Source organism: Camelus dromedarius, chromosome 14, assembly GCF_036321535.1.
Source record: "Camelus dromedarius isolate mCamDro1 chromosome 14, mCamDro1.pat, whole genome shotgun sequence".
Classification (NCBI taxonomy): Eukaryota; Metazoa; Chordata; class Mammalia; order Artiodactyla; family Camelidae; genus Camelus; species Camelus dromedarius.
In genome coordinates this window covers 36,094,880-36,117,691 of record NC_087449.1, presented here as the reverse complement: position 1 = coordinate 36,117,691, position 22,812 = coordinate 36,094,880, and the positions used below count along the sequence as shown (strand labels likewise).

The 22,812-nt window shown below is 46.6% G+C and overlaps 2 protein-coding genes across 4 annotated transcripts in view; both read right to left on the bottom strand.

Annotated features, from left to right (window-relative positions):
- The window catches only part of BEND5 (BEN domain containing 5), a 46,772-nt gene extending 25,078 nt beyond the window's left edge, over positions 1-21,694 (bottom strand). The window contains exons 1-4 of one of the 3 annotated variants that reach the window (XM_064493603.1): positions 21,372-21,477; positions 19,650-19,699; positions 6,451-6,584; positions 3,967-4,351 (exon numbers count right to left, since the gene is read on the bottom strand). In XM_064493603.1, the coding sequence (XP_064349673.1) occupies positions 3,967-4,351; positions 6,451-6,555 (490 nt within the window). In that variant the 5' untranslated portion in view covers positions 6,556-6,584; positions 19,650-19,699; positions 21,372-21,477. Of the gene's footprint in view, positions 1-3,966; positions 4,429-6,450; positions 6,585-19,649; positions 19,700-21,371 lie in introns of those variants that run through there. The other 2 variants (XM_031465097.2, XM_031465098.2) reach the window with 2 other exon arrangements.
- AGBL4 (AGBL carboxypeptidase 4) overlaps positions 1-22,812 on the bottom strand; it is a 1,119,623-nt gene that overhangs the window by 200,890 nt on the left and 895,921 nt on the right.

The window sequence follows — 22,812 nt, the reverse complement described above, 5'->3', positions numbered from 1 at the left end:
GGAGGAAGGAAGGAAAGGAAGGAAAGGAAGGAAGGAAGGAAGAAAGAAAGAAAGAAAGAAAGAAAGAAAGAAAGAAAGAAAGAAAGAAAGAAAGAAAGAAAGAAAGAACACACAAATGAAGAAGTAGCCACCCAACGAAGTCTCTGAAACATCTTCTTATACCACACTGCCCCTACCCTTCTGCCCCTAACTTCCACCAGGTGCACCCTTATAACTCCTGGCTGCTATGGGGGGCCACCAACAGCCTCAAGAGGCCAGACTCCTGCTCTCTGCCTTCTCCCATCCATGGCCTGCAGGACCACAATGCCTGAGGGAGTCAACAATGATTCTTCCAGGCAGGGATCCTTCTTTTTAAATATGAGCATCCTTGACCTTGTCTCTGAATTTGCCTGTGACAATATGGATGACCCAGCATACAAGTTGAACAAAGCCCTGGAGATGAGCCCCTGGACAAGGTGGACAGGAGAAAATACGCAAGGACAGGCCTCTAAGAGCAGTGTTTGGGCCAAGCCCAGTGGGCCAGGGATGTACTGCCCAGGCCACACATTGGCTCCAGGCCGGGACGTATGTGCTCCTACAGGGCATGTGAAGCTGAGAATCAAAGAGGGTCTCTCAGTCCCTTCCTGGCTCTTCTCTGCCTTGTTACAGGTTTTTTGGTGGTGTGCACAGTGCAGGAGCCATTACAGCAGGGGCTGTCTTCCCAGACTCATCCAGAGACAGTTCTACTTTCAAATACTAGCCCCTCCCCCAGAATGCATTACACTGCATTTCAATTACATGCTTACATGTTTACCTCCATCACTACACCCCCACCCCCTCAACTTCCAATGTCTTAGTCTTCTTCTTATCTGCCCAAGTTCCTACTAGGCTCAGAAAGCATATGGTCAATGTCAGCTGACTGAATGGACAAATGAACATATGTGCTCTGCTCTTTTATCTTCTATAACAGAAGATCCTCAGAGGCAGAGAAGTTAGTTAATCTGCTCAAGGTCATACAGCCAATTACTGGTTAGGGGAGCCAAAGTTAAAAACCAAATCGGACCCTGTCTTAGCCCCTTCACTAACTGGTATGGAAAAGCAGCTAATGGTAAGCGAGCATCAGCAGAACGCCAGGCATTATGCTGTGTATCCCTGAGCTGTGAGGAGGGTGTTATAATTTCCGTTTTACAGATGAGAACACCAAGGCTCAGAGAGGGGCCCTCTGTCTACCCTGCTCCTCACTCTTCTAACTTCCTCACTCCTGCCTCACTCCACAACAAAAATGCATCCTTCAGACTCCAGCTTATAAGTCACTTCCTTCAGGAAGCCTTTCTTCCCTGATCCCACCAAATTCAGCAGGTCCCCTCCTCTGCTGTCCCACAGCAGAGCTTCTGTCCCTCTGCTGGCACTAACTGTGTCGGTGGCTGTCTCCCTTATCAAACTTTGAGCACCTCAAGGGCAAAGGGCAAGGGCTAGATCTTGAATTCACAGAACTTTATCAACTAAGCAAAATGCCTGGCACACAGTGGATATGAGTCAGTAACTGTGGAAGAAAGGAGGGAAGGAAGGAGGGAAGTAAGCAAGGAAAGAAGGTTTCTGAAGCCACAGAGTTGGGAAGTGGGAAACTGGGTTTGAATTCAGGCCTGCCTGGTTCCAAAGACTAGACTAGACTATATCCATGAAAACATACAAACTCCCCTTAGGGTAGAGACCCTTTTATTATATTCTTGTGGGTTTATCTTCAAGCATGGCACTTTTCATCCTCTGATTAACAAGTACTAATCAATGGACTTAAAACTTTCACAGGTTGGGGGGCAGTAGGTGTGATTTTCCTGGACACCCATGGTCCCTGGAGCACAGGCCACTGCACATGGTGGGTGTTCCGTGCATACTTGTGGCTGGAACTGATTTATATTCAGTCCATCCCACTGTGATGATGACAGGGACCCAGATCAGAGAAGAGCCAGCCGTCAGCTCTCACGATGGCATTCAAGGCCTGCGGAGTGGGAGAGCCCAGAACCATCAAGACACTGAAACTACGGCTGGGGCCAAGTCTGTCTAAGTGTTTTAGGGCTAAAGAGGCATGTACTGGTGCAAAATGTGGGGTGTCTTATTGTCCCAGAGGGTTACGAGTTGCTTCTGGAGTTTAAACTCAGTCCATGGTCATGCAAAACAGGCAATTTCCCTGAGAACTGAACTGAAACAACAGTGTGGAGGGTTTTCTCTGTTTGTATGCTTTGCCTCCCTCCCCCTCAACAAGAAGTTTACAAAAGGCATGGCATGCAGAGTGCAATGAAAATTAAAATTATTCCTTTGAAGGCCAGAAAATGGCCTTTTTCTCTGAAAATCACAATTCTCTCTCTGCCCCCCACTCTCCCCACTTCAAGATCAACATAGCTTTCACACATTTTTACAGTTAGGGTTTCTCTTTGAGATTTTATAGCATATTTAAAGAATTTTAATAACTTTTTACGTTGCATACCACTAACCTTTTAGTGTCACTGTGCGCCTCTATGGAGAATGGCCAAGGTCAAGGCAGAGATGGGGAGAAGGGACATTACCAGCCTAGGAATCAGGGACGTGGTTTGAGGTGAGCCCTGCCTCTGCCTCCTCAAGTGACTGCAGGTAAATTCCAACCTCAGTTTCCTTCTCTGTGACAAGGGCATGAAAAGGCCTCTTGGCTGACTCTCTAGGCCCCCCTGAAGATCTACTGAGACACTGCCTTGGGCACATACTCCAGGTTGTAAAAGGCACCAATAAACATAAGTAAGGCAGGGTAAGAGCACACTTATCTAAACATCAAAGAGGCATGAAGCTTTACACATAAATGTATTATCTAGATAACACGAGCCTCCTTTCTTGAGTACAAAACTATTTAATTTAAACTTTGGGGATTGCACTTGTGTTTCTAGACCAGACTACTCCCTTTTGGAAGCAAAGAACACTGACACGGGGTCATTGATGATTGTCCTCAGGGGATGTAGAGACTACAACTTGTGTTATACCCACTCGCTCAGTACTGACTGGCCTCTATCTTCTACAACTCTGGATTCTTGTGTTCTGAAAGAGCACTTCTGTCTTCTCCTCTTAGGTAAGCAGTCATTTTTCTCTGCTGGCAAGGCTGCTGCATTTCAGATTTCCCGATTCCTGCCTCTAAACTACATTAGATGAGAAAACCTGAAAACCTAGTTTGTTAAAATCAGTTACAATATGAGAGCCTATTAAGTTGAGCAAACCAAAGGGGTTTATACATTTTTATATTAATCTTCCTAAGGTCATGTGTCTGCTCAAAAGCTTTTCAGTGTTTTCTCATTCTAGCAAAACAAGTCCAGACACCTTAGGCAGGTATCATGTTCAAGGTCTTCAATCACCTGTCCTGTAACCACATTTGCAGTCTTCCTCCTTGGCACGTTCCAGATGTTCTCTCATGCTCAGCGACTGCTGCCCTCCGCCTCCTCCCGGGCCCTGAAATACCACCCACCCTTTGGGGCCCAGTTCAAGGCCCACCTTCTTCCTGAAGTCTACCTAAGTTACAAATAACCTCGCTCCATCCTTTAAACTCTCCTATTATTTTATCTACATCTCTCTCGTGGCATGTATCACTTGCTGACTTAAAGTAATATGTGTTTTCAGGATCACGTCAGGCTCTCTTTACTGTCCTAAAATCTCCGTGGAGAGGTTTCCTGTGACCCCTGGTGCCTCTGGCTGAGCAAAATGCACAAATGAGGGGTGGCAAATACTTTTCCGGCTCTCGTTCTCCGAGCCACATTTCTCAGTGTTGCCCACCGTGTTCCGGACTGCTATGGCTGCTACCTCCACAAGCTCCGCTCAGATTCACTCTGAGAGGGGAGTGGCTCCTCCCTGGGTAGCTGCCGAGCCAAGTCCCTGCCCTCCTCTTGGCCCCGCCTCCCAGAGCCCTCCTGGAAGAGGAGCGGCACAACCCACCCCCTGCCCGCGGGGAGCGCAGGCGGCCTGCGGGGCACTCACCACTGCCAAGCCTCAGGAGCAGCACGTCCTGCAGCCTGCGGTTGAGGTCCCGGAGCTCCTTCATCTCGGACACGAGCGCCCCGTACTCCTTGAGCTTCTTGGCCTGCTGAACCAGCTGCCTCCGAGTCCGCTCCAGCTCCTGCTGGAGGTGCCGCATCTCCTCCTGCTGCTGCTGGTAGTTGCGCAGCAGCTCCTCGTACAGAGCCCGGGGCACGACGGCATCCTCCAGACTGTCCATGTCCTCTGTGCCCGGCGAGGCCTCCACGAAGACCTCTTCTGGACACGTGCTGTGGCCCAGGCTCAGGCCGTTCTGCTTCTCCAGCCGGGCCACCACTGCCTCGATGCTCTTGTGCGCCACTTCGCTCGGCTTCCGCCCCTCGGGTCTCTGTGTAGGACAACGAGAATCAGTTCAGGCAAGGGCAGCTGGGACTTTCTTGCGGCTCAATATTTCCCCAGACAATCCTAGAATCACAGAACCACAGATCATCAGTGCTTGGAGAAACCTGCACAAACACCTAGTCAAAGCCCTTTATTTTACAAATGGGGGAGAGGTCCAGAGTGGGGAAGGGTCCTGCCCAAAGTCACACAGTCAGTGGGTGGCAGAACCAGAACTCTGGTTTCCTGGCCAGCATTTTTCCCATTCCATCACTCTGCCTCTTAGGTGCATGTTATACCACGACCGCCCTCATCTCCCCAGCCTCCCACTCCACACGCATAGTGACTTGCTCATGGTGGGGTGTTCAGGGTATTTGTAGAGATCAGTAAGAAATCAGGCCAGCAAAAGCCATCCCAGGGGTCTTCACTCACATCTCTTCAACAACAAAAACATAAAAGCGCTCAATCTCCCCCCCAAAAAGGGTATTCCACCAAGTCAACTTTTCCTCAAGAATGCTTTAGTTGGGACAGATGCTAAGAACTGTAATCTAGGGCAGGAACCACATCTTATTTTCTGTTTCTCCACTGCCTACTCAGAACTGGCACTTGGCAGCGGCTCGATAAATGTTTACTTAACGGAAAAGTTCAAAGAATGCTAGCACTGGAAGTTTCTTTCTGTTTAACTCTCTCATTTTACAGGTGAGGAAACAGGCTCAGAGAGGGGAAGGTGTATATTCAGGGGTCACATGGTGAGCTACAGACAGAGCCAGACCCCAAACTTAGAGCCCAACTTAGAACACTGGCTCCTTCCCCCACATCTGCGAGCCTCTCCCTGGACTCTGGCCAAGTTGAAGCCCAGCAAGATGTGGATGTGGAGAGGACAGTTTATAGAGAAGAGAATTATCCAGGACTACCCAGGGGTTGGGGTTTCAGCTGCCTGAGGAAATTCCAGCTCAAGTGGACAAAGCTTCCACTGAGGGGGAGTGGAAGTTACAGGACCAACTGAATTCTTCACCCAGGGCAGGAGGGCTAGGAGCTCTCCTGATTGCCAGCACTTGTGGGAGGTGCAGACAACTGAGGACACAAGATTCCAGACAACCTAACTGTGTCAGGTCAAGCCTGCCTTAGCCTCTCAATAAGTTCCTGAAATTTTTGGAAAAAAGAAAAAAAAAAAAAACAACTCTGAGGTTAAGTTACATGACAAACTCCTAACCTGTCATTTCATCCACTGGGATGAAGTGCTCCTAGTCTAGGTGAATTTATTTGCTAAAATTGTAATGAGCACTTTAGACATCTGATAGTCTGATCACTACACTGTGAGACCACCAAGGGCAGTGACCATGTCTCTCTAATCTCTATGACCCCAGGGACCAGCACAGGGTCCAGGCTCATACACGGGTACAATATCAAGGCATGAACTGAACTCAGCTACATCTTTTGGACCTTGGGAATGTCCTTGACCTGTGTCCAAAATCAGACTGTGGTCAAGGCATCCTTCTTCCTCTTCCCTTCCTCTGGGATACCCACTGTGCAGAAAGAAAAAAAAATCTGGCTTATTGAACAGATATTCAGCAGGCTTACAAGTGAGGGCTGGAGGAGACCCACTGGGGCACACACCAAAGGAAATGCAACCTCATGCAAAAGTTTTCTTCCAACTCAGGGTCACATGAACCCCCCTGTGACCTGGCACACCCTATCTTCTCGTGAGTCCACCCTTAGCTGTTGGGGGCAGTTTGATAGTGACTGGCTCTGACCTGCTACCCAAGAACAGCTACCTTACATTCCTAGAGCCTGGCAGTGACCTGCCCAGAGCTGCAGGCCAGAGGGAAAAGCACCATTCCCAGTCCTCTGCAGTGATGATACTGCACAGATGGTGCACACAGGTCAGGGCATGGTGGTGGCACAACACGAGTCAGGTTCCCTGGAAAGTCAGCCAGCACAGTAAACACAAACTAGCTGTCCCAGGCGCCTCCCAATTGGGAAAAATCACATCCTATGACACTAGGGGACAGTCATATGGAGAGAGGAGGCCAGACTGGAATTCTTAAGCTATCAGAAACCTGAAAACGCTCCCATATATTTCAAAAAAAAAAGGAAAGTTTTTTTTACCTTGATGTGTCTAAGCTGTAAATCTTCTTCCCCATAATCTTTAACCTCCCCATCTTCTTCTACGTGATTGAGAGAAAGTTTGGGGATTTTTATTTTCTTCTGCATCACACTGTTTTCCAGGTCAGATTTGTCTTCTAAAATGCATATCAAGAGAACAAGGTTCATTATGAGGCAAAATGCTCAAAACGCCCATAACCTCAAATGCTAGAGAATGACTGAGGCCAGACCAGTTAAAAAGGAAAAGCACACAAACCCAAGATCTGTTCCCTCCTACATACGGGGCTCCTGGGAGCAGCAGCACAGATCAAACTCAGGATCGAGAGAATGTGCTCAAAGGACTGTCGTACAAAGTGTGGAAATAGCGCCCAATGAATCTGCTGAGGGGCTTCCCTAAGCACATCTTAAAGGGTGGCCTTTTATGGAATTCCAGAATATTGGCACGGGAAGGCCCTTAGATTGCTATCTAGTTCAGATTTAACCAGCACACAAATTCTTCGACAACTGAGATCTTTCTAAGCCAAGTGACCTCCAAGGAAAACTTGAGGGATTTCTGCCAGCCCACGTACTGATAAACACGAAAGGATGGTAACTCTTACGGAGGTAAAGCCTGAGCTGGAGCTGAGAGCCTGCCTGCGGCCCAGACACAGGACAGGCCTAGTGGAGACAGATACAGGGAGAGTAACGAGTAACATTCACTGCCTTGTCACTGGTATCAGATCATGAAATTACAGAGTTCGCGGGGCCTCAGTGACCAAGTGGTCCAGCTCTCTCAATTTACAGGTAAGGGAACTCAAAGCCAGAGGACAGAAGGGCTTGCCCAGGATGTGAGCCCAAGGAAGAGCCAGGAGTGGGAAACAGGCCTCTGGCACCTCCCCAGTGCTTATGTGCACTACAAACTGCAAAAGTGCTACACAAATACAAAGGGATATTATTTCTACTCACTTTCTCCATCTTTAAGCTCAACTTCAGATAATCTAAAAGAGAATTCTTTTTTTCTCCTGCACAAATTTCAAAGTTTATTTTCCAGACTTGTCTCTCACTGTAGATGTCAAAAGTAAAAATTAAATGAGGAGAGAGGTTCCAGAGGTAGAAGCTTGAACCTCCTCTGGCACTGGTCTCTTGCAGTAAATACTTTGGGGTCTTGTTTTCTGGGCTTGAACAGAGACTCTGGGAATGACTGTTTCTTATACTCCTCAAAGGTTCTCACCGCTGTATCCTAAATGCAGTTTCTAGCATGTTGCCCAATGCTGGATGTGGCATGTGGCCAGGTAATGGTTAAGTCCAATCTCTTAGGGTCTTTATGTGTGAGTGTGTGTGTGCGTTAAACATGCTTTTACACTTCCTTCGAGCCAGGCTTCTCTCCTCACAACTTGTTACCAAAGCTGAGAAGAAAGCTTATAAGTGCCTAACTATTCCAGAATGTAGTCAAATGTCAAGTCATCCTAAATGGTTCTAGGAATGGAGCCCCAGCTGATCAGGGGTGGGACCCCAGTATCAGAGAGCCCTCAGCGTGAATCTCAGCTCTCCTGTGACAGGGTGAGGAGGGAGGAACAAGGCCTTGGAAGCATGACCTCAGGTGTCTCCTCTATAAGGGAGTGTGGGGACTCCAGCAGTGCTTCACACGCTCACCACACAGTGCTGGTACACACTAGGCACTCAATGAACAGGACGTTAAAACTGCTATGATCAACATGCTCAGAATCATTTTATTTCACTAAGCCTAAGGTGAATAAAGATGCAAGTTAAAAAATAAAGGAGTGACTTAAGAAGGGCAGAGAGTACAAGGGAACTGCCCAGGACAAGAAGATGTGGTCTTTGCTAACAGCCCCTCCTGATCAGAGATGAAAATGGTGTTTCCCGCTAATAGAGGAGCAAGCCTCGGGGTCTAGTTTCATAAGAAAGGCTGGTTCTTGTTCTCTTCATGCCAATAAAAGACACCCAATGGGTTAGGCCTGGACAACAGCAGGGACTGTGGTCTTTTACCAATCACTGTTGACTCTTTCTTAGTCAAAAAGCTGCTACACGGTAAAACCTAGAGAAAGTCCTCCAAATGAAGTTATCCTGAAATGGGGTGGGTGGGTGTTTTCACATGTGAAAAAAGAGAGGCACCGAAAGAGATACAGGGCATGAAAGGGTGGTGTCAGGACTTCTGAATGTGTAGAGGCAAAGCTCCTGGGCTAGTCTTCAGTTTGACAAGTTCAAAGGCAAAAATCTGAGATGCAGCCACCAAACTAGAAAGGACAAGCTATGATCTGCCTCCCCGAGCTGAAACTCTATACGTAGCTCAGAATCAGGTTGGTGTGGAGAGAAATGATCATTCAGACTCACAGAACTAGGCAATATTTGATCTGAGAATGATCCTTAGATCACCTCATTTAACCCTTTCAAAACAGAGATGAGGTTCCAAATAGTAAATTCACGCATCCATCCACTTGACAATCTAGCCTAGGGATACAGGAGGAGCAGGACAAGCAGGTGCCCATTCTGGACAGCTCATCACTGTGCAAGGTCACAGAAGTTAATGTCATAACATGAATAGCAGGAGAACCCAGACTGTGTAGCTAGAGTCTAGAGCTTTTCCTCCTACACTTCAGCTTAACATTTACTGAGAATTTACACCTACATGATATGGTCAGGGCCCTGGGTCACTGAGAATGAATACCTGGTTGGAAGACCCAAGATGAAAACTCATGAAAAAGAAAAGCCCTCAAATAAGATTGAGATAAGATATCAAATACTGAGTTTGAATAAGAGGAAAGTAACTGCTACAGGATCTCAGGGACAAGAGACATCACTTTGATCAGTACAACCACAGCAGGCTTTTGAGAGGAGGTGGCATTCGAGCTAGGCTCCTTATTTCCTGGGTGATCTTGGGTAGCTTACTTTACTTCTGATTCTGTTTCCTCATCTGTGACTTGAGGTAAATAATTCCTACTCACATTTCCTGGATGCAGTGAAGATGATCAATTCTGTGTGTTAGGAACCTGAGTGGAGTGCGTGGCACCTGGACATTCAGTCCTCATAAAAGGATAGCCATTTATGGATGGTGAGAAGAGGGGTAAAGAATAAAAACCAAAAAAGGAAGGCTGGGAAAATATCAGACTGGAATGGCTATAAAAGATGGTTCAGTTTAGGCAGGAAAAGGGGGAGAGGAAGGAAGTTAAGGTGGCTGGGGCTTAAAGTATAAATGGCCTTGAATGCCAAGGTAAGGAGAACTGATATTCAGCCTGCAGGTGTGAAAAAAGCTGGGAGTCAGACAAGCTGGATTCCAAGTCCAATTCTGCTACTCGGCAGGCATGAGAAGTCAGGCAAGCTGCTCTGCCAAGTAAGCATCATTGTTCTCTTTCTGTAGAAATGGAGATGGAGTATCTACCTCAAGTGAGGATCCAATCAGCTGAGTAAATGTGCCTTGAAGACAACAGGGCCCTGTACACACAGTGGATGAAAAGCTCAGCAGAGCCAGCTGCTGGCCCAGGGCTGCTGCAGGCTTGCTCCTAGAAGTGGAGACCTGCTAAGCCACCTGGCCTGGGAAGGACAGTCGGGAGATCTCTACTCCCCATCTGATGACAGGAGCCCCACTCCCACCAGGTATACGCAAACCTCCATGCTCCTCTGTCTCTTTGGAATGCTACCTCCTTTTCCGTCTGCTTAATAAACTCCACTCAGTCTCCACTCATCTCCTCTCTCCTCCTCAGAGGTCCCAACACACCTTGTGGATACCTTCTGTAGATACCTAGCCTGTTCTCTTACTACATTGCCATCATCTGCTTTGATGTCTACCTTTCCCACTGGAGTGTGAGTAACCTCAGGGCAGGGCCCATATCATAGGCCTGACTATACAATATAGAGACTCATCCAAAAAACAATAAAAGCTTAATGAAAGAATAAAAGAGGCTACACCAGTAAGCATATGAAAAGATACTCAAAATCACCAGCCATTAGGGAAATGCAAATCAAAAATAATACAATCAGATATACTTCATACTCACTAGGATGGCTATAATCAAAAAAAAAAAAAAAAAAAAAAAAAAGAAAGAAAACAGAAGAAAAATAACAGGCATTGGGAGGATGTGGAGAAACTGGATGTGGAGAAATACCCGCTGGGAATGTAAACTGGGGCAGCTACCTTGGAAAGTAGTTTGGCAGTTTCTCAAAAGGTTGAACAGGATAACCATATGATCCAGCAATTCCACTCCTAAGTGTATATACAAGAAAAATGAAAACATGTCCACTAAAACTTGTGCATGAATGTTCATAGCAACATTATTCATAATAGTCAAAAGGTAGAAACAACCCAACTGTCCATTGACTGATGAAAGAATAAGCAAAATGTGGTATATACATGCAATGGAATATTATTCAGCCATAAAAAGAAATGAAGTACTGATATATGCTACAACATGAATGAATCTTGAGAACATTATGCTAAGTGAAAGAAGCCAGGCACAAAGGCCACATAATATATAATTCGATTTATATGAAATATCCATAATAGATAAATACAGAGACAGAAAGTAGATTAATGTTTGCTGGGGTGTAGGGGGAATGGGCAATGACAAGTCACTACTTAATGGGTAACAGGGATTTCTTTTTGGGTGATGAAGATGTTCTGGAATTAGTGAAGATGGCTGCAGAACACTGTGAATGGTACGCACTTTTAAATGGTTAAACTGGTGAATTTTATGTTATGCGAATTATACTTCAATTAAAAAATAGGCTATCACTTTTAGAATGTCTACTACCTATCAGATACTACCATAAGGCTCTTTACATATAACAAGAAGTCTACAATTAAGTATTAGCTGCATTTTTTTTCCCACAAAAGAAATGAGACTCAAAGAGGGTCTACAAACACTCAGGAAAGTGGAGAGCCAGGATTTATCTAGATCTCTTTGCCTCCCAAGCTCATGCTCTATTTTCTCTAAACACATGCCTGCATACTTATAAATTCTGAATGAATGAATATTGGCTCTAGATAAGGAAATCTAAACTCCCCAGACTGAAGTTCAAAGCAGAAGACCACTTTATTCCTACTGTCCTGCTAGACTCCTCTGGCCTCAGGAAGTCCCCAGATAGCAGTAACCATCACCAGACACAACAGAATTAGGTTGTAGGCCAGGCTTCCGGGTTTGAATGGGTTCTTTCAAAAGGTAGGCTGAGCAGTACAGGAAGGTCTGAGTATCAGGAGTGAGTCCCAGAAAGGAGCAGAAGATTGAAGGTCTCTCCAATCATGTATGCCCTGATCTGGATCTTGGCTGTGCCAAAGCTTGGCCAGGGGGGATCCTGAGGCTCCTCTGAGAGCTAACTACCTCCTGGCTCCATCCTAATGCTCATCAGTTTCCTCCCTGATCCATGCTCCTGGGATGAGGGCTCAGGAAGATCTGAGGCCTCCACTCATCCTATTTTGCAGTCAGTGGACATTTACTGAGGCTGTGTTCTGGGTTGAGTCCTGTGCTAAGTGGTCCTTATCTTCTGGATCCTTAAAACCCAGGGTGTACCAAGAACCCCAACTAGAATGCAAGCTTTGACTTCCTGAGAGATGCTGACTCATATGGGGCAAACCTCCAGTCTCCAGACCTCCCTAACCCTAATCCTAAATTGAAGGTGATGACTCACATCCATATCTAGTCCATAAAAAATTACCACTCAGTGTCACCATAAAAAGTGGAAGAACTGTCTGGGAGAGGGAGGCCCAGGATCTAATAAAAGCAGCCCAGTCTTTTGAATCAGGTGGTCCTGGTTTGGAATTCTGGCTCTGCTACATACTAACGTGGGAGCTGGGGCAAGTTACTTCACTTGTGTGAGTCTCAGTTTCATTATCTGTAAAGTGGGGATAATAAACTGTTTTCCAAAAGGTAGTGGATATAAAACACTAAGCACAGTGCCTTTCTTGTCATAGGTGTTCAGTGAATAGTGTCTGTGAGGCTACCCTGTGGGTTATGTGCTTGGCTTTTATCCTATGGCAAAGAGAACCACTGCAGGTATCCGACACAGATTGAGACATGATGAAAGAGATGTTTGGGGACGATTAATGTGGCAGTGGCAAGCGAGACGGATGAGGTGTGAGGAGGAGACTGAACACAGGGTGACAAGAAGCTGTAACTCTTGACTGGTCACATTAATGAAGGTGAACGGTGGTGTAGATGATCTAAGACAGCAGGTAACTTTATACAGCATTTTAACGTGGCTTTAGAGAATGCTTCTGGCTTTGTGTTCCAGAAAACCACACAAGAAACTAGCAGTGGATTCAGAAGGATGAGGGAAACTATCTCATCAACTGGCCTTTGCAACTGCTCCAAGCTTAAAAATCAGTTTTAGTGTTAACAGAAATAAATACGTAGCCTCTGAAGAGATAACCTTCATTGATTCTGACTTCCTGATTATTTTGTTTTCAGGGCAAGGAAAAGCACCAAGGATTTGGGCATCAGCTATCTCCTCCTCCTTTCCAGCTACTGTGTCATCAGCTAACTGCATTCATCCATTCAACATATGAGTAAGCACCTACTGTGTGCCAGGCCCCATGCCAAATTCTTTACTAACATCAATATATTTAATCCCCATAATAATTCTTTTAAGGCAGAAATTGAGGCTCAAAAAAGTGAGGTGGTTTGCCTAAGACATAAAGCTATGAAACAGCAGAGCCAGAATTTCTAGTTAGGTCTGCATGACACTCAGGCCCTGTTCCTATAATCTAATTATCTTATAGGAACAAAAGAAAAATTACCAAGTTTTTCATAACTTCCTCAACTGAACAAAAAGGCACCTACAAAGTGGTGAGTGTGTCAGTATAACTTCTCAAGTGTCTGCCCTTCCCCTAAGCCCTTGCCTACATCATGGAGGATGTTGTGATAAACTTCCAAATTGGACTCAGCACTACACACATATGACTTGATGCCAACCTCCTGAACTACAAGATAATCAAGACCACTAAGCTCTAAATGATCTCCAAAGAGAGTCCCTATTCAAAGCCATAAAATATGGTAGAAGCTGCTCTTCAAAAATATAGAAGAATTTGGTATTTTTATTAACCTGAGAGGGAGAAGCATCTCATAAAACTTACCACTGAGGAAAAAAATGGAGGCAAGATAGTAAGCTAATAGTGTTTTAGAAAACAGGAGGGTTGACAGGAAATCCAATGCAAGTCTGTCTTCAAAACCCTGCAAAGTCTTAAGTTTGCATTAAAAACATACATGCCACAGAACAGGCATGCACGTCTCATTCTCTGGCCTATGGTGTTTGTTTTTATAAAATCCAAGGCAGACAAAATTCTCAAGTTTCAAGGATTGTATCTAGCCCAGACAACAAGATGATGAGTGTCCTGCTGTGGTAAAGCAGAAAGAAATCAGAAGACATGGGTTTGAGGTCTGGTTCTGTAACTCACTCTCTGGGTGATCAGTCACTTCCTTTCAGTTTTCTTTTCTGTAAAACCTGGGGACTAGACTAGAAAACCTCCCGAGGTCCTTCCAGGTGTGTAACCATGGGCCAGGCGCAGGGAATTCTAGGACTCTTTCTCTTCTGAGCAGTGAGCACAGGGTCAGAGTAGATGCTCTGATCCCTCCAGGTGGGCTCCTTTGAAGAAATGTCCTGCTGAGATCATCCTTTGGAGAAGAAACGCCAACCAGGTTCCAGCAGGTCTCCCTGCTCTCACTCCCACAGCGTGACTGGCCTTGGCACAGGGCTGGGGCACAGACCAAACTAGGAACCTCAACCTAAGTATAAAGCTTTGTCTAGCTACCCTCCTGTGCTTCACCAGGGTGCCAAGTAGCCCCACCATAAGGTCACAGTGTACAAAACATGAGGAGAGATGGGAAGCCTTTCATGCTAAAGTTAAGCCCCAGGAGTACTTACAACACACACAAGTTAAATTTTAAACCTGTCTGCTCCTTACATGTGCTTGGTTCTCTAAATCGCTCCTTCCTATGGATGGTGGTACCCACCACTAAGCAAGCTGTTCTCTCAACAATGCTTAGCTACCGTAGTCCTTATCAGCTGCCTATATTTAATGAGTACGTTCCATGTGCCAGACATTTTTCCATATGACTTTGCTAAATAACACAGTGGGCAAATAGCTGATTACTATCTCTATGCTGCAGATGAGCACCTGAAACTCAGAGAAGTGAAGTAATTTCTTTAGGGTCAGACAGCTTATAAGTAGCAGAGTCACAATATGAACCCAGACTTCTGACCTCAAAGCTTATCTTCTTTCAGCTTTCTAACACTTTCTCCTTGATACTTAAGGAAGTGACCTAGAGGTCATCTAACCAAATTCTCCCTTAGGGCAGGATTCCATTCCAGAATAGCCTTGACCTGCCCACCACCTCCCATGACAGGAAGCTCATCACCATGCTGGAAGTCCTTTCCATTGTTCATCTACTCTCTCTACTATTATTTTATCACTCCCACCAACCACTATGAATTCCATTCTCTGGACCTAATTTTGCTTTCTGGACCCCAAAACACAGGTCTGATCCTTCTCCCACTAGGGCAAAATTCTGACATTCAAAAACCACCAAAATATCATCCCACGCACATCTCTTCTTCTCCTGCTTATACAGTTAGCTGTCCTAGCCTACGTCTCACCAGTGAGTTCAGAGGGAAAAGTAGCCACTGTGTAGTTAAAAGAAACAAAAACAAGCTTAGATCTGGGATACAAAGACTTCTCTCCTCATCTGATTTTCAGGACACCCAGCTCTCCTGGTTATCACCTGATACTCAGTCCATCTCTGGCTGCTTCTTCCCAGTCACCGTTGTGGGCTCTTCTTCAGCTGTGCCCTTAAAAGCTGGTGTTCTGAAGAGTTCTGCATGATTCTCTGACTCTGCACCCTCTCCCACCGTGACCCCACCACTCCCATGGCTAATGCTTCCACACTGGGATCTTCAGTCCAATTTCAGAGTGCTCTCCTGAACCATGGACCACATGCCTAACTGTTCTCCTGGAGTATCTGCCCAGATGGCCCATGGGCCCTTAATATTCATTTTGTCTCAAACTAAACTCGTCACCTCCTCTTTCAAACAACTACTCTTCTAGTGCTCCCCATGCAGGGAAGAGAACTCAGATCACCACATCATCATCACACACATCACCACAACCAGACAGCTCCCAAGTCCCAAGGATTCTCCTTCCTTAATCCATCTCAGATCCATGATGATCACTGCCACCTTAGTTGAGGTATCATACTTTTTGACTGAACTGACTCACACTTCTCCACAAGCTTTGTGTATATGGAAAGACCTCAGCCCACTGCCTGGCACCTATAGCACCCAATAAACAAATGTTCAAATAGCTCTCTTCTCCTGGGTAAAATAAGAAGCCCTGTCTCACAAGGATATAGACAGAGTACGTATATGGTAATGCCTAGCACTGAACCTGGAACCTGGTGAGTACTTAATATTTTGTAAGTTAGTCCTTGAAGGGAAGAAACAATGCTTATTTCTCCTCCTGCATTTCCCTCCAGTATAAGACTAACCACACAGTATAACTCAATACCTGGGAAACTTGAACCAGAGAAAAGCTCTTCACGGTATGTATACTTTCCCGGTAAGCATTTTCAAATGACGACAACACACATCTCTCTCTAAGGAGCTTAAAAGACAAAGTAGGTAGGCACAGTAGAAAGCAAATAAATCTTGGAGTCAAAGATCTAAATTTGAATTCCACTTTTCTGGTGTGTTTTTAAAAATAAAAACTAGTGTGCTCTTGAATAACAAAACATCACACAGAAGAACAAGACCTCAGCTTGCCTGGGGCCAGTTTTTCTTTCATCCTGTGAACCAGAACTCTGAAGTACTCTGCAGCACATACTATTTAGTTGTAACAAATACGTGGTTCTTAAACAAGACAAAGCACATCAGATGGAATCTTTAATGGTTAACATTTCAGTAGAATCTGCAACAGATGACAGCAGGCAAGTTCCAATCTTTGCTCCAACGTATATCAGCAGAACATGTCAAAACCTAAATTAAAAGTTTTCACTTGCTTTTTTAAAAAAAAAAAATCCTTTTGTTGGCAGTCTCCCACTGATTACATGCAACAATCTTTGCATATGAAATCGGCTAGTCCCCTGCTTCGCTGATAACTTTGTAGAAGTTCCAAAGCATTTCTGGAGCAAGTGATCTATTTGGACCAACAATGCCAAGCTGGGACCTGAGCCCTGAATGAGCTAAAATTACCAAAGCAAGAAGAAATTGGCTTTGGAAGCTATTTCCCCCAAGTGTGGGGTTTCTTCTAGTCAAGGGAGTGATAAAAAATGTTGACTTTTTCCAGATGAACAAAGTTGAATGAAACCTCCAAGTCTCACTGCAGGTTTCTGTTCTGAAAAACAAGTTGTTGCTACAGAGGTTCCTGTTCTTCCTACTTCTTCTCCTCAAGCATAAAAATGCACCTATCTTCCCAAAGCTGCTGAGCTCAGCTTGGGCTGACTGGAGTGGACTACGTGCTGGGCACTGTGATGCCCAGACAAGGAAGGCAGGCCCCTTGTCCTGAGGAGTTCACTGTCTGGCAGGAAGACAGGCACATTCACGACTAACCAAAACAAGACACAAAATACTAAGATCCATAAGCAAGGAAAAAGTAAAATTAAAAGGAGAGTGCTGAGGAGGGAGAGTCTCCTCTGGGGACAGAGGGTGGAACAGGTGCCAATATATTTGTCCACTCCTCTATACTACATCCCACTGGACCACAAGCATGTCACGTGCCTGCCTTCCCCACTGGAAGGTGATCCCCGTGGGCAGAGGCCCCATGTCAGACAATGATTAATCCACCCTGGTTAGCTCAACGGAGTGCCTAAGGGTATGTTCTCAAGACAGCATGAAATACTGCAGTTCTCGGGGAAGCAGGAGAAGTAAAGTAGGGCTGGGGCTGCTATGAATGCTCAGGCTGAGAAGCTGAAGTTTTATTTAGTGCGAAACAGGGAGCTATAGAAGGTTAAGGAGAGCAGTGAATTGACTAAGACTGTGTTTTAGAAGATTATTCTGACAGCAATTTGGAAAATAGGTTGGAGGTAGGGTGATCAGTTAGAAGATGGCTGTGTTGGCTTAGATGAGTAAAAGCTGGTGCTAGCCTGGGTGCAGGCAGTGGTGGTGGAGCTGGAAAGGAAAGATTTAAAAGATAAAGCCCATCTAGAATGGGTCCTTTCTCTGTGCTCCCCCAGCGCCTGGTTTCTATCTCTACTTAGCACTTGCACTGGGTCCTAAGACTACACACGCTCTGAGGATGGTACCCATTTCTTCCTTATCACACCCTCAACAGAAACCCTATATAACAGGGCCTGAAAAGTGAACTCTTGTCTCGCCTGGATTATGCCGTCCTTTCAATCCCAGTACCTCAGACGGCATAGGTGCACTGGAACATTTGCTTATTACAGCACTGGGTCTGGTGTATAGGAAGGAGGAAGGGGACATTTGACAAGGAAAGAATTTAGCACACCCAACTAATAATAACACAGCAGAAGTGCTGGGATGGGATGGCATAGAATCTTAAGACTCTGGGCTTACAGAAAATAGTTCTGGCCCTGTAAAAAAAAAATAATAATAAAAAATAAAAATAAAAAATTCAATACCATGAGCCCAAGTAGCAGGCTGGATTGCAGTTAGATGATGGTAAGCTCTCCAAATGGATTGCTCTCATTTTTACAAGCTGTTTGGCAAATAAAAGAGTGACTTAGAAGAGACCAAGTCCAAGGTGAGCCAAGTCTTGAGTTACGTGGACCCTTCATGGAGAATGGTAGCTCCTTTGAGATTTCCTTGAGAAAATGACAACTGAGCAAGGAGGGAGGCTGGTAAGAGAAGAAGAGGAAGAGACGAGGCTTGAAAATTCAGCACCGAAAACTGTTCTTGGGCTTGGAAACTTGCCTGGAACTGTAAGCTGCATGGACAGTTCTTCTATTTCCTCTCACTCCTCCCCAGCATGCTGTGTGGCTGAGAGGAACATCAGCTACTCTACAAAGGAGACTGCCAAGTGGGGGCCTGGCACTGGAGGACCTGGGTTCCAAGTCTGGCTTTGCCATTTGTTAGCTGGGAAGCTGCAGAGGAGTCTCTGAGCCTCAGTGTCTTCATCTGTACAATGGAAATAGTAACAATCGTGATCTCTACCAACAGGGTCCCGTGGAGGACTAACAGAGATAATGCATAAGCTCAGAGCACAACTGTCAGTAAAGATGTATTTCTTTGTTTTCCTTGAACTGAAATCAAGGCTACACACTGGTGTCTGACACACACAGAAAGCATGGTGCAGACCACTATAGGCTGGAAAATGCAAAGTCCCACAGCAGTTTGCTTCGACATCCCTGGACACAAGAAGAGGTACACTCGTAGACAGCTCTGGGTTGGCCTGGGCAGAGTAAAGTATCACACTTCCCACCAAAAGCCATAAAGTGGCCCTGAAACTGCCTCTGAAACCATGCTTTTGATGCCAGAGAGGGATTAATTACTCATGGCTAATTCACAAAAACACAGCCATCTCTGCCTCTTGCTTAAGGGCTCACCTCCTCACATTTGGTGCCACAGCAGTGGTATTTACACCTAGGAGATGCCAGAAGATGAGCTCTTTGAGATGAAGTCACTGCAAGCAAGTCTCACAGCGACGGCATCCTATACAAGATAGGCTTTCAAGACACACAGGAGAGAGTTCTTCCAGGATAAATGAATTCCCAAACCCACCCTGGCCCTTCCAATCAGGTCTGCAGCCAGGACAACGGCTCCATTTTAAAAATTAACCAGCTGATTGGAATTCTAAATGTGGTCTAGCCAAGCTCCAGTTGTTTCTTTATTTCCCCCTTTCTCCTCCCAAGAAAATAACTGAAGAGAGGTGGGGGAAAGTGCTTTTCAACTCACTTTGCTCAAATTGGCGCCACGCTTCTTCTCTGTATCTACTCTGCCAATTTCCAGATGTTGCCCAGGTTTTTTTTTTATTGTTTGTTTTTAATAACCACAGAGATTTATCAACATTCCAACTTGGGGGATGAATAGCCTATAGATTCAAGATTCAGAGACCTCAGATCAATAACTACATGTGTCTTACTTAAGAAAACTTTTCTCAATTTTCAAAATCAGAGTCTGTGGGGGTGCCATCTGCCCAGCAGCCTCTTTGCAGTGCTTGAAGAGCCAAGCACAGTGTTTGTGTTTACTGAACGAATAAATGGATGAATAAACAATCTCTAAAAAAAGGAAAACAGCCACTACATACTAAAACACATACATACCACTGACTCCGGACACACATCACTTCCCCACTCCTAGGGCCCTTCTAGATCTAGGAGTAAAACAGAATCATCAAAAAGCATGCTTTCTTTACTTCTAGCAAAGGGAAATTAAGCTTAAAGCCTAGTGACAACTTCCTCAAGCTTACACTGTACTCTTGAGGGGAAATCTTCTAATCCCTGCTTCAGCTAATTAAAAGCAAGGAACCAAACAATATAAAACCCAATCAGTTACAAAGGTTTCTCTTTTCTACATACTTTCCCTCATTCTGGTTTGTTTGTTTGTTTTCTGGCCCCAGGCATGCCCAGGTGCTATGAGTGGGTCTATATCCCTCTACCCGAAGGCTTGTCAGGGAGGTGGTAAGGATACAGTCTGTCCAGAGGGGCCCCAGATGCTCATCAGTTTCCAGCTCTTCCACTCCTCAACTCTGGCAAGCCTACTTTCCAGAGGCAACAGGAGGTGGTGGAAAGGAACTAGCCATAGGACCCTAGAAAAGTCACTTCTCTGTTTCGAGTCACAGTTTCCCTATTTGCTAAATTTAAATACATGACACATGCTAGATTCATCTTTTAAGCTAAAAGTGAGAAAGCAAAGGAAGTTGAAAAAAATAGGAAACGTCTCAAAACTACAAAATACTAGCAATATCTTCATTCAGCTCCTAACCCCAGTTCTTCCCTTCCAAATGGAAGGCAGGGTAAATTACTGTCTCTGCCCACTCAAAGGTACACCCTCCTTACCAGCATTAGCTAAAAGGCTGCTCCCCAAAACAGAAGTGATACTTTCTTTTTCCTCTCATGTCTGTACCCTAGCCTCCTAGCACTAGCTAGGAAAGAGGGCCCACTGACTTCTCCTTACAAAGTAAAAGGTGCCTCAGTAAGGCAGAAAGAACTTGGTGAAGGAGGCTGGAGGGCTAGTTTCTTGTCCTATCACCAACTGAACCTCAATATCTTCATTTGTCAAATAGGGATGAAACCACCTGCCTTGTCTATTTTTCAGGGTCCCAAGAAAGCAGGAATGGGAGGTCGGGTCTTATCCTGACCTAGAAACTCTTCCCAGGCAATCAGCTCTCACTCAGGGAGCCTTCTGGGAGATTCAAAAGGGGTGTGGAGGCTAAGGGATGCTGAGTGCCACTACCTCTTTATCTCTGCCACCTAGCCAGGGAGGGGCAGGAGAGAGTGGCACCCAGTGCCCAGGGATCAAGGCCTCTTCATGTTGTCCAATGATAGCCCAGCGGGGACAAGGATGTCATAGCTCCCCTCTGTGAAGAGGGACTCCCACCTGGAAGAGTCTGACAATATCAGCCTTGCCTCCTCGCTCCCAGGAGGTACCAAGGGCCTCAAAGAGAGAATCAGACAGCTTGAGAAACTTAAGGAGACAGAAGGAGCAAAGAGGAAAGGAACTGAGAGAGAGGCAAAGAGAAGGTGAGAGACGAAAAATGAAGGTACTAACAGGCGAGGAGAGAAAGGGAAAGTGAAGGAGTCAGAAGAATAGAAACAGGACTGGGGCAGACACAGAGCGATGGAGACAGACTGACAGCGCGGGAGTTGTCGGGGAGGCGGGGAAGACAAAGGGGACCATCCCGTATTTTTAACTGGTCTGGCCTTCCAGAGTCACCCTGTCCCCCAAAGAAAAGCAGAGGGGAGGGGAGGCGGGGGCCCGGAGCAAGCAGTGGCTTCCCCCGGCCCCCGCCCGGTCCCAGGGTCCCTCCCGGCCCGCTCGCTCACCTGCCAGCGCCAGGATCTGGGCCTTGTGGAGCAACAGCGCGCCCCAGTCGCGGGGGGCGCGCGGGGGGCTCTCGGGCCCGGCGCCCAGCTCCTCCGGGCCCCGGTACACGGCGTACACCTTCTGGTTGTCAAAATCCAGCCGCGAGCGGGGGCTGAAGTCGCGCACGCACGACACGGGCAGCGCGTAGCAGACGTTGTCCTCCAGGAACCGCACAAAGGCGTACATGGTGGGCGCCGGGGGCGGGCCCCGGTCGGCCGGTCAGCCCGCGGGGCGGGCGCGGAGGTGGGGACCCGGCGGGGGGCGCGAGTCGCGCGGCCCGGCCGGGGGGCGGGGGCGGCTCCCCAGGACCCAGGCTCCCCCCGCTGTTATTGTTCCTGAAAGCACCGCTCTGCCAATCGGCTGCTCTCGCCTGGGCGCGGAACGGGGAAGGAGGGGAGCGGGGGGCGGGGGGCGGAGGAGGGGGTTTGGAAGCGCACCGCCACTCACGGAGTCAGACCCGAGCAATCACAGCCGGAGTGCGATTCGCCGAGGGAGGGGAAAGGGCAGAAAGATTGAATTGCAATAAAGATAATAACAATAGCATTGCAGGGGGGAAAATGCATTGACTAATAAAAGTCGCGCTGCGTGGAGGATTTGTCGCTTCAACAATCGCGCTGCAAAACAAATTGCATTGCAACAAAACTGCATTGCAAAGGAGAGGAGAGTGTGAGAGATGAATGCAGGGTGGGGAGCAATTTTGTTTGGATCTCTAAGTGAAAACTTGCACTTGCAAGCGAGGAGAATTTTGGAGTATTTCAAATAATTTTAACCACTCTTCTCAGCTCCTTTAGTTCATTTCCCTCCTCAAACTGCCAGCTCCCCTGTGGGGAGGGTCAGCCAGCCAGAAATGTTACCCCAGAGCTGCCAAACTAGTTCTGACCAGAAACTGGGGCTTATCTGGGATTTCCAGTTGGACCAGCTGACTAGGGTGGTGGAGAGTTTGTTAAGAGCCCCTCTCAGCCAGAGGGAGCCGTGGTGCCCCTCTCCCCCTGTAGTCTTCCTCCAGTGAAGCCCCCCTCCACAGCCTACCTGTCTCTGAACTGGGACTTGTTGGAATGAGCAGGGAGTGGAGGGGTGCTCTGAGGAAGGCAAACCCAGGGCTACCTGGGCATTTCTGGAGCACCTAGAAGAGTTTAGGAATGGGATTCCCTGGAATAGCAGTCTTTGCTCTGTCCCTGGTATCACAGGCAGAGGATAATCTGGAGGGGCTTGTGTTCCTCCAGGCAAGCATGAACACCAGCCTCAGAAAAAGGGCTGACTGGGCTCTGCGACATAGGAACCCTGTCTCATATTAGAGGGGTCAGCACCCTCACACTGATGCCTCTGAGGAGGTGGGCTTTGTATCAAATATGACTGCTTCTATTCCCATTGCCTAGCACAGACCTGGCACTTGATAGAGGC